Source organism: Kogia breviceps, chromosome 3, assembly GCF_026419965.1.
Source record: "Kogia breviceps isolate mKogBre1 chromosome 3, mKogBre1 haplotype 1, whole genome shotgun sequence".
Classification (NCBI taxonomy): Eukaryota; Metazoa; Chordata; class Mammalia; order Artiodactyla; family Physeteridae; genus Kogia; species Kogia breviceps.
This window is the reverse complement of record NC_081312.1, coordinates 66442844-66459438: the sequence shown is the minus strand read 5'-3', so window position 1 is coordinate 66459438 and position 16595 is coordinate 66442844. Positions and strand designations below refer to the sequence as shown.

The 16595-nt window shown below is 37.2% G+C and overlaps 1 protein-coding gene across 4 annotated transcripts in view; it reads left to right on the top strand.

Moving 5' to 3' along the window:
- The window catches only part of AKAP6 (A-kinase anchoring protein 6), a 506591-nt gene that overhangs the window by 365743 nt on the left and 124253 nt on the right, over window positions 1–16595 (top strand). For all 4 annotated transcript variants that reach the window (XM_059059544.2, XM_059059543.2, XM_067028592.1 and 1 more), the window contains one exon: window positions 2497–2617. In XM_059059544.2, the coding sequence (XP_058915527.1) occupies window positions 2497–2617 (121 nt within the window). The remainder of the gene's footprint in view (window positions 1–2496; window positions 2618–16595) is intronic.

Sequence of the window (16595 nt, the reverse complement as noted above, 5' to 3'; positions counted from 1 at the left end):
AGTGAAATGGGTCTTGCCCCTGACATTATGAGGTTGCTCCCGACAGAGGGCTGTGGCTGTGTTGTTATCTCTTGGCTTGGTCAGGAGGTATTTCCTGCTGACTAAGCCTCATCTCAGCCTTCACTGGCCCGGCCAACTCCCTGAGGTCTGGCTTCAGAGGCCCCCCTGGCTCTCCTTGGAGGGGGGTGGTGGTCATTGTTTCTCTGTTTCCATGGCAACAGCTTTGTCAAGTTCACCAGCTGAACTCCAAGAAACCTCATGGAAGGATGAGAGAACAGTCTCCTCGTGCGGGATGAGAGAACAGGGTAGCAAAGGGAGTCCTGACCACAGCTCTCTGACTACAACATCCCCACTTCAGGTTATTGTGAGGACATTGTTTAAAGCAATCTTCCCAGACTTCCCAGCAGGAAACAGAGCTGACATCCTGGTGCTTTTGGCTTTCCCTTTGGGTCTTAGGCCAAGAGAGGGGCAGACACACATTTGAGCACCTGCTCCTCTTACCTTTATTTTGTTCTTATTCTCCAAATCCACTGAGATGGAAAGAGTGAGCTTTTTCCTTCCTTTACCCTTTGCTTTTATTATTCCCCAGGATATTCTCTCCTGTATGCAAGTAGTACGAACATACTCTCCTAATTTGGGGGATGGCGTTACACCTTTCCCCTGTCTTTATGGTCAAAATGTGGGAGGGTGAAAGGAGAGAAAAACATAATTCAGGAGGTATTTCTAAATGACTGTGCCCGTCGTGGGAGCAAATGCTTAGTAGTCATTCCTTATTAGTCACTCACAGAATGAATAAAGAAAGCCTGATGGTTTACTGTCCCTGTTGCAGTGGTTTTGGCTTGTTTGTTAGTATTTTGAAATGGGATACTATTTCAGATTTCGTACGTGTGCTCTAAGTCCTTTGCTACTCCAAGTGAGACCCAGGACCAGCCACGTTGCTAGTTGCCAACACTCATTAGAAACACAGAATCTCAGTCCCACCCTAGAAGTACTGAGTCAGTATCTGCATTTCAACAAGCTCCTCAGCTATGCCATATGCACATTAGAGTTTGAAAAGCACTGCTCTAGACCACCTTTAGCCTTACTAAAGGTTTTGGCTGCATCACCTATACCCATCATTGGCATTCAGTAAACATTTATTAATTAATTCTATGTGTTAGCCAATGATAATCCTTGTCCTGGGCACTTATGGTTCTAATCAAGAAGCTTTATAATTATGGTAAAATAAACTAGACAATTCTAGATCTAGTCTCCTTCATCACTAGACACACCTTAATTTCTTTTGACAAATCTATTAAGATTAAATTGTAAGTTATGAAAAGTGGATGTTCATTTTCTTGGAAAGCAGTCATTTCATGTATAGAGACAGGAACAAGGTGGTAATAAAATGCTCACTTGATAAATTCAGATTCATACCTGAGGCTGCTGCTTCGTTAGTACTGATAGGGTTTTGCTCAGTTAGAGTTTGACAAGACTCTAGGATTTCTTTTAGGTGGATGATTTTGGGGAGAAGGACACAGTCATAGTCTTTCATTCTGCGCTTTCATTTTCTGATCACAGTGTTTTAGAAGAATCTGAGCTTTACTTATTCACCAAGCTTTCAAGAGAGAATCACATTAATCCTTTTAAGCTCCTTATTCTAATGATTTATTTTGTTGAAAACCATAGTGATCCTCCTTTGAATTTTAATGATTGCTGGCTATTCAGAGATTCATTGTTTTGACTTCCTGTCCTTACCTTTGTTTCCTACATGTCTGTGGGGAACACCTGTCTCATACTGGATCTGCCCCTGGTTCTCACTGGCTTACCAGAGTCACTCAAGCCTATCCCTGAGTGTTAAGCTGAAATGCTGGCTACTCATCCATGACAATATATGTAGGATATATGTTTGCAGAGATAGGCAGATAGACAGCAGAGGGACAGATAAATGATTGAGTCATTTCCCAGTGAAAATAATATTTTGGATATGATAGTATATTGTGATCATTTTAGAGAAATTAGTTGAATTAGTATTCTTAATCATGAATGTGTTGGGATGCAATATCTGTGGAAAATCTAGTCATAGAGAAAGGGGTTTGAATGTTGAGAGTGCTGTTTTTACCCCAAGTTCTTGACTGTGTAACCTTCACAAGGCACTGACCCTCCATTTCTCATTCTGTTAAATATGGCAGTGCTCTTTTTCAAGGACATAGTAGTAAATCATTTTGTTCAAATGCTGCAAATCCTCAGAAAGGGTGAACAAATGAAAATAGCCATGATATGTCTCAGGTATGAGCATCAGAATTACATGTTACGTTTTCAAAATCTAAGAAATGGCTATGTCACAAGCTTGAGTTCCTATTTTGCCCTCTGTTTAACCACACAGAGAATTTTTCCTTCTCTTTTTACAGGTATCACCTAGGAACATCATGGGTTTTCAAGAATATATTATTGTAATATGAGATTTTAACAACTATACTGTATTTATGCATAATACATTTTGTGCCTTATCTTCAGGCTTCTGGACTTTGATTCAGAATATCAGGAGCTCTGGGATTGGCTGATTGACATGGAGTCCCTCGTGATGGACAGTCACGACCTGATGATGTCAGAGGAACAGCAGCAGCATCTTTACAAGGTCAGAGCTACCCTTCTTGTCTTTACCTTGCTGTGGAAGATCTGATTAGCCTGACAAGTCTTTCTCTCAGGATATCTTTTGCGTTCATTGTATGTATCATGGTGTCTATTAGAATTCCCTTCCCTGTCCCCAAACTCATTTCCATCCCTTGTGTGCTGACAGGCTGCATGGACATCATAATTGCAAGAAAGTTCCCTTTATCACATTCTATTTGGTGTAATTCTATAGAAGGACAAAGATTTATCTTCAAGATGAATAGCAATAAATGAAACTGCATGAATAAGTAGACTGAAACAAAATGAAGGATAAATGGATTGGTAACATTTAACAAAATGTGTTTTGATTGGAGCACTCAGGTGGATTCTATCCACCCCTCAGACCTTTCCAGAGATAAAAGAAATTTGCCGTCTGTTTGGCTTGCTGCTTCCGGGGTACAGGTCTTGTCCAATTTAATGTTTATTGGTGTTAACGTAGCTCAGACGTTGTCAAATTAAGTCAATACATTTGCATGTGATTTAAGAAAACTGGCTTTGTACTTACATATTGATTGTAGACAATCCATCTAATAACTATCTATATTGTTTTCCATGTCTGTTAATTCACCCCTAGCTTAATGTGTTTTACCAATTCTACTTAAATAGTCTTAGAAGTTCTTACAAAACAACCATGTGATTTTGAATGAAAAAAATGGTTGTAAGATTCAGTGTCTGAAAAAGCAGTTGGGGAGGATAGAGGGACTTTCCACTGAAATATCAGACTGCAGTAAATCTTCCTCATTTAGGCAGTTTTTATTGGAGTAATTCTGACAGTTGTCATCCTTGAATTGCTTTGAGCATATGGCATATTTCAAAGAGCAGATTGTGAATCATAAAAAATAAAATTAATAACTAACCACAGAATCAGCAACAGTATAATGACAAGAAACAACTACCCTCTCGCTTTTTAAAATTTCTTATAGAATAAGAAGTACATTCAAGGTCAAATAAAAGTTGTTTTCTTTCTTCTCCAATTTTTATCATTTTAAGTTACCTTTCCTTAATATATTATTTTAAATTTTACCTCCTCTAAAGAGAGATATCTATTTTCAAGGGTCTGGTAGACTTTAATTAGTGTCCCTAGGGGATCATCTTAGTTAAGAGAAGATGTAAGCTCCCTAGGGGACTCAGCAAATGGTGATATTTTACTCCCTAAAGAATTCTGTCCAACATTAATCAAGTTTGTTGACTACTAGCTGTTGCCTATATGGATAGCTGTCCACATTACCCCCAAAGCTACCATCCTCTGGCCTCACATATTGTTAGAATAACGATTTCAACCTAATGTAACCAAAGCCTGGTGATTTTGCATTTCTTGACGGAATCAAGAATTATGTGTGAAAAGTGCCCATAAATCTATATTAATTTAATGGTACAAAAATATTTGTTTCATTCCTAAGACTTAAGCATTAAAAGTCCAGCCAAAAAAGAAAAAAAAAATACAAAAGTTATCTAATCATAAGCCATTATCTCAGATTTTATTTCACCCATGATGCCAAATAACATTTCTTTTCTTCTTGATGCATTTTGTATTTTGCACATAAACCACTATTTTTTTTAGAAACAGTGCTATTCTTTGTCAAAATCACATTCATATAATTTACATCACAATTAATAGGAAAACACTGAACAAAAAGTGCAGTCTTCTTTTACTTGTGGTTTCCTTGTAAGTGCTCTGCCTGAGAATTCCCATTCTGGCATATTGAATGCCATTATTCCACCCACTCAGTACTTCTGGATTATAGTATTTTTCCAAACATTTTTATACTGGGGCTCTTCATTTGTGACTCATGCCCTCTGTTTCTTCTTTCAGATGCTCAGCATATCTAAGCTCACTAGACTAGCACTGATTTTGCATTAGGCTTGTAAACAAATTAAAGATTATGTTAGAAACCAAGGACAGTGCTATAGGTTTGTAGAGTGTCTCTCTTTATATAAGCTCCCACATTATTCCAGAGGTTTTGAAACCTCCAAAGCAATCCTGAGGATATTGATGAAGGAGTCATTTAGAACTTGGGGTGGCTCCTGAATTAGAAGAACTGAGGGAAGAAAATTAATTTCAGGTCTTTGCCAAGAATCCCCAGGGATTCTTAGGTTAGGTCAACATTTTCGGTGTCCCATTCCTCTGTTCTAATCTGCTTTTCTAGGAATCAACAAAACTAATGCCTTTGGGGAGGGAAGTTTGGAGCCGGTTGATCACAGAGACCCCTAAAGGACTAAAGCTTTTCAGTTGGTCCCCGGCCTATCTAGGCTTTTGATACCATTTGAGTCTACCTTAATCATCTTTAATCTTAAAATTTGTTGGCCCTAAAAATTACCAATGCTTCATCAGCATTTTTCACCAAGGGCACCATTGACATTTGGGACAAAACAATTTTTTACTAGTTCGTGCAACCGTTCCTTCCGCTACAGGACATTTGTTATTCCTGTCCCTCTAGTCATTGTGACAACTCAATTGGACACCCAACTCATTTCACAGCATTTTCAATCTATCTCAACTTATCGACATCATCTTCATTTCTTAAAATGCTTGTATAACAGCAAGAAAAATGCTTTGCCCTTGTATTCTTTGTTATTAAGCAAAGCACCTTACATGGCTGATATTGAACTAACAGTTGTTGAGTTAAAACAATTAAGGATGGGATTACGGCTCAGGATCCCTGCTATTAATGTAAACAATGAGGGTGGAAAACGTTTAAGAGAGACCTTCAACTGAGTGATGGTAAAATTCCAGGAACTGTAGATCAGGACAGAATCATTATTCCTGTTATCATAGAATCTGAAACTTTTGTTCTCCTTTCCCTGGGGTGGGGCTCTCTCTGTTTCATCATTCAGCTGATTTCCTGGCATGGATAGGCATGCCCAGACCCTAATTCTGCATTACTCAGTCCTAGGTGATGCCTGAAAATCACCTTTGGAAATGTTAGATTAGAGAAAAGATAGTAAGATGGTCATTAGTGAGTGTGAAGACTTTTTAGCATTTTTCAACGTTAAACACCACCTTTCCTGACTTTACCTGTTTATTTTATATTCTTGTCTCTGCTAGAAAATCATGTGACCTTAACTCCTAGATATGGAACTTCTGATAAAGACCCGGGACTATTCATTCATCAGACCTCCTGAGTGGAGCACCTGTTATGATATCTTGGTTACCCCAAACCAGCAAAATATTCAAGGAACTTTTAAAGGAGGAGAATTAGGTTTAACAGGCAAAGAATACATAGATACAACCTCACATAATTTAGAATCTAATATTACAGTGGGCTATGAAATGGATTATCTGTTTAAAACATTTCTTGTTATTTTCAGATTGTTAGAAATTTAAGATCATTTTCTTTCTGATTAGTTTTAAACTGCAGGGCCATTAGAACAACCTGATTCTTATTAAAAAGTAACTACTCCCTTAAATATGTTTTCTTCTTTGTTTGGAGACAGTGAGACATACTGCCAATGTCTTTCCTTCCCCCTTCTCGGTCTGGCTCAGCCTCAGAATGGGGACCTTCTGAAGCTATTTTCTAATAAACATTGGCAGTATCATCAGCTTGGAAAACACAAATGTAGTCTTTTCTCATTTTTTTCTTCCTCAGTCTGAGAATCAGCTCCAAGGAGAATTTACTCCCACTCTCTCATTTTCTTTCTCTGCATTCCTGCTACCTTCCTAAGTAGGACAATTTAATTTGTCAAAAGTAACACCATGATTTTGAAAGTTCAGCTCCTATTTGGACTAGCGTTACGAAGCCAGAATTCATAATCACAAGGAGCTGTCTGCATGTGCATTAACTATTAATGGAGAAATATTTAAAACTCACTTGCAAAGGAAAAGCTTCATATTTTCATATCTGCAGATCAAAGGTGGCATTATTCTTGGGTGCAGGGAAGCTCAGGACACCTCCTCCCCCATCCTATATATTTTATAGACTGAGTGACCTGGAAGCATCTCCATGATGGGAGAGCTGGAGGCCAGGCAGCGGCTGTTGCTGCCACCTCGCCCTCTGCAGCAGGCGCAGCTTGTTCTGGAGTGCCGTGAGGCTGTGCCCTGTCAGGGGCTTCTTTCCTTGCCACAGGGCACTGCTATTCTCTGCCACCTGCAGAGCACAGGTGACAGAGCCCCTAGCCGTCCTGGATTGGTGTGGGGTTTCAAGGGTTAAGTTCAACGGCCAAATTCAGAAGTTGTAGGCTGGTGATTATTGTTATGATTTAAACAAGAGCTGTTTTCAGGTAGTGTGAAGCTCACTAAAACACCACATTTATAGATTTGTTCCTCGAGTGAATGGCTTAGCTGCTTCTCATCAATGAAATATTATATTACTTCTCAGGGGTTAAAAATAACCCTTCCAGCTTAAAAAAAATAACAATATTAACACTCACTTCAATCAAGACCTGTATAATTTCAGGGAATTTAAACTGAAGATGCTATACTTAATTTAGAGTGTTGGTTACTCATGTTTCCTGCTTTTATGGGAAAAATGCAAGTGTCCCCTATCTTTCTCCATTGGCATATCTGTAAAAAAATATCCTATGTGAAAAAGGAAAAGAACCATTCATTCTATATAATACAATGCTCACTAAACATATTAATTGCATTTTTATTTTGTTATTGGTTTGAGGTTGTAAGAACTTATAAGAATTCACAGGGGAATAATAAAAATATTTTTACTATATAAGTACAAATCAGAACTGGGAAAATATATGTAAGCTGGATTCTATTTCTGTGAGAAGAGTTAATATGTAGGCACATAGACTATAAGGTCCTATACAATTACTAAAGATGATCCTAAAAGTTTGTTCTGGGTTTCCTAGTAGTGAAAGCAAAGAGGGAAATGTGGTCAAACGCTAAATTTACATTTTCCATGAGAAAAAACATTATACTTCCTTTGGAGAAATTGTTTGTTTTGATACTTAGAAATGAAGATATTTTCTTTTAGGATTTTTTTATATAAATGGTATAGTAGAGAAATGCCTAACCACAATATTTCTTACAAGTAGGTTTCTGAACTTAATACTTCTGACAAATGAGTTAGTTATTTTTTCTCTGACTCTGTTGCCAGGTAATGTTTAGAGATTTTGAGCACAGCTCTCACCCATAGGTAGCTCCTTTCAATGATAGTGTGACAAGATGGAATTAATGAAAGGACATTGTTATTATATATTGGAAAAGAAGAGATTATTAGTAAAATGAGAAAGAAACATAAACATTGACGAGATGGAAAAGCAGTTGAAATTAGTTAATTCAAAGTTAACCAAAGAAAAAAAGAATAAAGGAGTAAATTAAAATCATGGGTAGATGAATGAATAAATAAGAAAATGCTAAAAAATGAAATACAAATAAATTTTTAAAACCAAAACATTGAAAGAAGAATTGTTTCAGGAAGAAAAGCCAGATACAAGAAAGGGCTAAATTTTAAAGGAGAAAATGTTACTTTAGAGAATTTGGGTGTGTATTATAAGACAAGCATTATGACTTTTAAAAGAAACGTGTATGGAATTGGATAAGAAATTCTGGGGAATAAGAAATACAGTGTAAAAGAAGAAAAATGGGGCATAGTTGACTTGTTATTTTATAACTATTGATGCCAAAATGATGCCAAATGATGCCATAGCTATGAGCCAATCATAGAAAACAGGTTAATCATGCTATTCCTATATTTTATAAATTCAACCCTCTACAATACTTCTCTTTCATTTTGTTCTGGACTACATTGATCTCAATAATTTCAGATGTGGCTTGATACCTTTATGACTGAACTTGAGCTCTTAAAAATGTAATAGTAGGCTGGTTCATAGTCCAGGTCATAGTAGCTAGGATAAATAGAAGGAAATCCATGAACTTTAAAAAAAAATTTACAAGAATAGAAGCACATGTCAAAAAATTAAATTCTGTTAATTAGGCCTTATATTGGAATTTTAGTACCAAAATTTTCTAGCTTGATTGTTCAAAATGAAGCAAATTACTAGTTATTGAAGCAGTCAACGTAAAAATGTACCAGATATATCAGGCACAAGAACCTAATGATAATTTTTTACCTCTTTCCCAGTAGATTATTTGTAGAGCTTAATTGTATGTTAGATTAAAACTCCATTAAGATAAGAAGAATATGCTTAAAATCATTATACTATTTCAAAAAACATCATCTAATCTTTTTTAAAGTGATCAGAATGGAAAAACCAAGGCCACCTCCACTGCTATCTAGAAGTGAATTTGTTGTTGCATTTTTATTAAAGTTCAAAAAGTCCTTAGATTAGCTGTCATATTAATTTGAGCTTTGATTCATCAGTGTTTGCTTTGAATACCTGAATATATGTATATGTTTTTTTTCTTTCCTTTTCTTTTCTTTTTTGAGAAAGGACAAAACTTACCCTGAAACTGTTTAGAAGAAAAAGTAGATGGATGTGGTTTCTGAACAATATATGAAACACTATTTATGCTGGAGCTTATAATACCTATTTTCATTGCTTTTTTAAAAGGAAAAAAAAAAAGAAGGATGTTAAGAGAATAGGATGCCAAGAAATAACTGGCTCTGTGTGCAGAGGGGCAAGGGAGGGAAGCCCCGCCAGCAGTTTTTGTCTCTGTCGAGTGAGCCACTGGCCGGAAGGTGCGTTGGCTCTCTGGGCAGCCTCTGCTGTATTGTGCTGCTTTCCCTCTCCCTGGCCTGGCCTGCTCTGGCCTCGAGTGGATCAAACAAGCCGTGGGGAAAGTTCCCCTCATTTGCATCACTTCTAGACAGCCCTGTCTTACTCTTTGCTGACAGGAAATCACTGTCTTTGTCACCTTTTCTCAGGGCCCTCCTTTTGGCAGAGATGGGCCATGTGACCACGCTTAATCACAACAACAGGGCTGGCTCAGGACTCAATGACATGTTTTCCTCAGCACTTCAGTAAATGGGCTAGAGGAGTCAGTAGGAAATGACTACATTAATTTTAGAGTGAAAAGATAATTAACACTTGAAGGACTAATGCTACAACCTATGGAATTATTATTCAAATTGAAGTTAATTCATCAAAAACTTGTGAAAACTATCTTCCCTAATGCAACTGTTTAAAAAAATAAACCTTGAATAGTAAGATTTGGGCATGTTGGAGGGAGAGTGGGAAGAAGGCGGGGGAGAGAGGGGCTTTGGGTGGAGAGTGGCGAGAGAAGGGGGGATAAAGGGAGAGGGAAATCATAGCAGGCATTAGCTATGTTTGAAAAAGCAACTTAAATGGGCTAAAACTTCAACATTTGGGACTGAAGGCTGGAGCATGTAAAACGCTTACTTAGATGATATGAATAGGACACTGGCAAACAAAAGCAGCAGTGTGCTCCTAGAAAACTGTGCTTAAAGGAGTTTCCTTGGCAACACAAATGCAGTTCCAAAAGTAGACAGAACTTTCCTCAGAAAACATACTATTAATAACAACCTTCCGGAACAACTTGGAGCAATTTGACAACTTGGCAATAATAATGCCAAGTGTTCTGCAAATTAATCTAACACATAACTGTTACGTTTCCCTTGCCCATAATTTTGCTGGACTCTACCTAGAACTCATTGCTTTTTAGTGGCACAAGTGTGAAAATTATTTCTAAATGTTGTCATGGAAAAAAAGAAAACCAAAAGAAGTGCTAGTGGCCAACAGTGGCCAGTGATTGTGTTCAGCCTCTTGGAACCTACCAGAGAACTTGGTTTAATGAGATGAGTTTATTCCAATTAAAGCTATTACATTTAATATCTCATTCCAACAAAGATACTTTCACAAACAAAACTTGGTAAAGGGTTAACAGCCTGAGATTTGCTGTGATGTGAAGCACATCTTGAGGCCATTGGTTATATAAATGTAACACTTCACTAGATACGTGCTGGGTGTTATTTTTAAAAGCATCATCATTTCTTGTCAGCCCAGAGAATGAACTAATCTTAGATCTACTTGGCCAATGGGAATCATTTGAATTCTCCTGGAGGCTATACATTTGCCAGCCAAGAAAGGAAGAATGTTCCCCTATTCTAACCTTTCTTGAATCCTTGGATCTAAAGGTTAAACGTAATCAATATCTCATTGTGCTATTTGGTTTCACAGTAATAATAACTATCATGTTAAAATCCAAATGATTACAGATAGCACTTAAATGAGTTGACCTGTTTGGGAGATTTTATTAATTGCAATCAGGATAATCGTTAGAGTTTGCTAATAAAAATTTGGATTAAATTGTGAAAATTTCAGCCTTTAGCTTTTGAAAAATGACTTTTACTTAATTAGATGTGAATGTGCAGTGTTCCCCCCCCATGTTAAGCTGAGATATTTGGCTTTAACTCTACATATTTGTAGATTTCTTTCTGGTTTTTATAAAATAAATTAGAGGAACATTTAAGTTCCTTATAAGAAAGGGCATTTGGTTCACTGCCACCTTTGGCTCCTGAACTGCTCAACACTATATAGATATGTTTCAGATCAGTGACTTAATGGAAATGTCCCTCACCTACTTTTAAGCATTTCCTATTTTTAAATTACTTATTTGTAGCGGTTATATTCATATGTAAGCTAATCTGGTTTGAAGCTAGAAAAAAAGTTATATGATGTGTGATTAAACTTTACAGACAACCATGGTAAGAACTGGGGGTTATTTATTTTGTCAAAAATAAGTACCAGAGTTTAAAGATGAAAACCAAGTATTGTCATTGACAAAGGGGTCTTAATATAAAAGGATAAATGTTAAGTTTAATGTTTCATGTAATTACATCAGAAAGGCATTGGTTATCATAACTGTAACTACAAGGAAGTGTATAAGATATATATGCTATTGAGTCCAAATATTTCGTCTTTATTATCATTCTCGATTTTACAGTTTGTTAGGATTTCATGCATATATTCCTAAAGCAGGGAGGTGGGGCTAGAAGGGTACATAAATAATGTTTTAGTTATTTCAAAGGAAGTCCAGGTACCTGTTCAGAATAGGCTGGTGAGCCCTGGCTGGGGATGGGGCAGGGGGCAGGCAAAGCTCAACCATAGCGCTTTTACAGATAAACTCACTAACCTTCATCCTTTCTGTCCTTGATTTACTACTATGTCTAATGTTAAATCCCATCCTTAAGATTCATTTCTTTGTGGTAAAAAAGAGTGTACTCTACTGGATGCAGATAATCTATGGGCAGGGGGAGAATAATATTGAATTAAATGCTAATTTTAACATCTAGTTTAAATGGAAAGATGCTGAGAAGGGAAGATAGAGTGGGGAGTGGATAGAGGGAAGAAATCCAGAAAAGAAACCAAGGACGCAGATGTTACCTAGTTCACCATTTGATAAGAAGGGAAGTGTGTGTGTGTGTGTGTGTGTGTGTGTGTGAGTGTGTGTGTGTGTGTGTGTATGTGTGTGTGTGTGTGTGTGTGTGTTATGAGATAGGAGTAGGATAGAGGGACAAAAAAACTAACATTGGTTAAATCTTACTCTTTGACTATGTCAGTGGCCTATGTACATTATTGTATTTAATGCTCACAATGACCATGGATTATTTTCCCCATTTCATGTACTCTGAGCCAGAAATACAGTTAAGTGGCTAGCCTGAAAGACACAGAACTAGTTTCTCAGTCAGGTTAGGCTAGGGTTTGCTGAGATAACAAACAAGTGCCAAATCTCAAAGGTTTAAACCTGCAAAGATTTACTTCTCATGTATTTATACTACATGTCCATCACAAGTTGGCTATGAGCTATCCTTCACATTGCTATTACTCCAGGAATCATACTCATGGACGAGCCACCTTCTTAGATATTCCCTCAATGTGGCAAAGAGAAGAGAGATTTCTGGAGGGTCTCACTCTAGTCACTAAATCTTCTACTTGGAAGAAACACATGTCACTTCCTCTCAATCATTGGCCCAAACTAATCGCATGGCTCCACCTTACTCCAAACTGAATGGGGAAACGCATTCCTACTATATGCTGGAAGGCAGAAAACTAGAAATATTTGTTGAGCTGCACCAATAACTACCACAAGAAATAAGTAAATAAGTCACTGTTTGATCCTTGCCTGCTCACTGTTGCCCCATATCCTCTTCTCTACAACAGATAAAATTCTTGCAAGAACATTATTTCCACCCTCTTCATGAACTTTTTGTGCTAAGATAGAAAGAAGAAAGTCCTAAATATTTAGATGGTACATCTGCAGAGAAAACATGATGGGTTTGGGCTGGTTCTTTAGCCACTCATCAGCCCTTCTTAAGCACCTTTGCACCCTGGGGAAGTGTTGCCATAACAGGAGCCTCGTGTTATATTCTGTCAGATTCAGGAAAGTCAAGGCTGAAAATATGTATGTCATTTTGGGAGATGCACTAAAGGCAACATTGCCCGAGGAAGATTCAACCTCATGGATTCTGTTATTGCCGACAGGAGTAATTGAAGAAGTGTCCCCATGGAGAGATGCTCTAGAGGAATATCATTTACAGAAAAACCACCTTCCAGTCCTGTCAAGGAAGCAAATTCATTTCTCAGAAACAAGGGCATTCCAAGCATATTTTTAATAAAGTGGGCATTTGTGAAGCTCATACATTCTTAAAATAGGCACTTCTGTGACACTCTATCCCTAATGAGGCACACTGGGAAGCTAAGAGGGAAGAGTGGTCTTCCTGCTGAACCTTGATTTCATTTACCTAAGACACAACACACACACACACACACACACACACACACACACACATTTTCTTTTTCTAAAGCTAGGAAAGAGTCAACCAGACTAAAATCCTTATTGCTTTTGGGGTTCATTTCAATTTTTCTTCCAAACTTTCTCAGACCACAACTTTCTCCAATAGGATATCTATACACCCCTGAAACTCGTCTGAATTTACTACTTCGGCTGCTTCTTAAGTGGTTGATTCCATATGCTCATAGACATTTGCATAAAGCTGTGTGATTTTGATATTCCCCTTATCACCTCGTTTTAGCCATTGAAAACTAGGAAGTCTGTGGAAGAGGTACACGCACATTTATGCATACATTTATGTGTGTTTACACATATGCACACATATACAAAGTATTAACATGTTGAATTAAAAGAATCTTTCATCAGGATTGAATCTGGATGAAGTCAGATTCCTTGGACCAGACATGCTGGCTGTCCCAAGACATTTAAATCATGCATATATAAATAACTATACAAACTCCTTTCATATCTGCCAAGTTTCAGTCTGGAGCTCATTTCTATGTTATAACTTTTGGCATACTGGATTTTGCTACCTTTATTACAATAGAATTATCCCTTTCAATACTCACAGGTGCCTCCCTGAGAGAACCCTCCTTGAGAATAACTTAGCCATGAGTACTTTGTTATTAATTAAATGCATATTTTTAAATAATATGATAGATTTAAACTTTGTGGACTAAATTTGAGAATGAATGATTATAATTTTTGTTAGATTTCACATTCCAAGGGCAGGATTCATGTCTGTGTTGTTTATTGATATAGCTCCAGTGCTTAGCACAGTACCTGGCACAGAATAGAAACTCAATAAATATATGGTGAGAAACATTTTTCCAATAAGGCTTATTTAATAATCTGTTAATTAGATCCTATTTATCAGAGCTATGCTATCAACTCATTACTTTTCCAAGAAAACAATCCTTTTTTCATGCTGTGGTAATTGAGTCTAAAACTTCATGGCTTCCTCTTACATTATATATAAAAAGAAAAACAAAAATTTCTCTCCTTGAAAAACCAATGTGCAGTAAGGATAGTTCTTAATACTCAGAGCACTCAGATTTGGCCAGGTTGATATCAGGGGAAAAAACATGGTGATAGGGAAAAAAAAGAGGGAGGGAGGAAGGGAAGGACAGTGACATCCATGTCTGAGACAAATGGTACAAAAATGTACAACTAATCACCATAATTCTATGGCTAGTTTCCAACCTTTTAAACCGTAGTATTCACTGATGTATTCTTGATTATGTAGACAATCTCAGTACAATTGTTTATACGTGTGAGGATAACATGAACCGTGCAAATGTGAAGCCTAATAATAGAATAATAAGTATAGGTAAACATGAACAGTCATTTGAAATGTGAAGTATATCAGCACCATTTGTTCTTGTACCATAGTTAGCAGGAGATTTTACTGACACTTTCATTGTAGAAAATCTGGTTTGACTTCGGATGCATGTGTCTAAAAATTTAATCGTGAAGGGGTGAGAAAAATAATAGGAGATTTGGACTTGGGCTGGCTCTTTAATCCAAGTCAGTCATGATGAGGGTGAAGAGGGGAGAGAGTCTAAAACACTGACTCATCTTTCCAAAGCTATAGCAAGCCAATTCAGAATATGAAATTAAAAAAACTAAATTTCACTTCTATAATGTCAAGAAAAAACTGAAATGTAATTTCGAAACTGACTTCCACTCTTGTATTTAAAAATTTTATACTCTTCATTATTTAAAAAAATAATCCTCATATATGATCATTTATACTTTTAGTGATTAATTGTAAGCTTTAATGATTTTAAGCAATAAAGAAAAGGTTAAAAGATGTGCCATTTAAAATTAGAATTTGATAAAGATTTGTGGTGAATTCACTTCTTGCCCCTCTTTGTGTCTACTTTGGCATCCTTTTGGGTTTACTGTCTTCCCATTGAACTTTGTCCTTCCTCCTTAGCTTTCCTCAGCTGGGACATGCTGAGATTTGAAAATAAGCATGAGGAACACTTCTCTCTGTATGGTTGTTCTCTCCTCTTCTTCACTCTCTTCAGCCTGGTGATGCTAAAGACCCATTCCTTGAATCTCTGGTTTTCTTATATGCCACGAACAAAAATCCTCATGTTTCTGAAAACTTAAATATAAACGAATCTCTAGAGTTGAGCTAATTGAATTTTTTCTCTACAACAAGGGAGTATAGCACAAGAGCTCAGATTTGGCTAGTATTTTATAACCAGTGTTTTGATGATAGTTTAAGAGGCTCCATCCATCCAAGTTTGGGTTAGAAAAGGAAATAAAGTATAGAAACACTGTCAAAGCCTTTTCTGTTTACAAAAAGATCCAGGGATACCATGAATAAGGCCAGAAATTTCATGTGACAGCCAGCTCTTGCAGGATTTTTGAGCTCACCAAGTTCAGGAAATAGTTACAGAAGGCTGACTGGAGCTCAAAGATTTTTAAAAAAATTAACCGAAGTAAATAATTGTGTTCCCTGTCCATTGTCCACACTGCTGCTCAGACATGTGCCCTCCTGGGGTGGATGTCTCCTCAGAGTTAGGTAATATTTGACACTCAATAAATACTTTCTGAATTGAATCACCTGCTTAACAAGTGTTTTCTCCTGAATCTTCCAAAGTGATTCCCTTAGAAGTTTTGTACAGTTATTTACCCATGGGAAGTGAGAATTTTACCTAGAGTTTCAGGACTGCAAGTGACCTCAAAATGACATTCATTTCATTTCCTCTCTTTCAGAGATTTTTTTTTTTCAGTGCGCGGGCCTTCTCACTGTTGTGGCCTCTCCTGTTGCAGAGCACAGGCTCCGGACGCGCAGGCTCAGCGGCCATGGCTCACGGGCCTAGCCGCTCTGCGGCATGTGGGATCTTCCCAGACGGGGGCACGAACCCGTGTCCTCTGCATCGGCAGGCAGACTCTCAACCACTGTGCCACCAGGGAAGCCCTCAGAGATTGTTTTTTATCCATTCCAGATAAGAGAGAATTTGTCCTCCATTAAAGTCCTTTCCAGAGGGAATTCACAATCTTCCATTAAAATGTTTAACAATTCTCACTGCCCTGAAAGTCTTCTTATATCTAGTGTAAATTCCTTCTGTTGTTAGGTTTAATTGTCAAATCAGCCAGAATCCATGCTCCATAATTAAATCTCTTCTATTTTCTAATATAGTCACATATCTGAATCTTTTGCAGTTTTCTTTTCAAGTTAAAAAATGTTTTAAAAATCCTTTATTTCAGTTTTGTCTACACTCCATCTAACTGAAACCACTTCAATCCTCTTTTGTAGGAG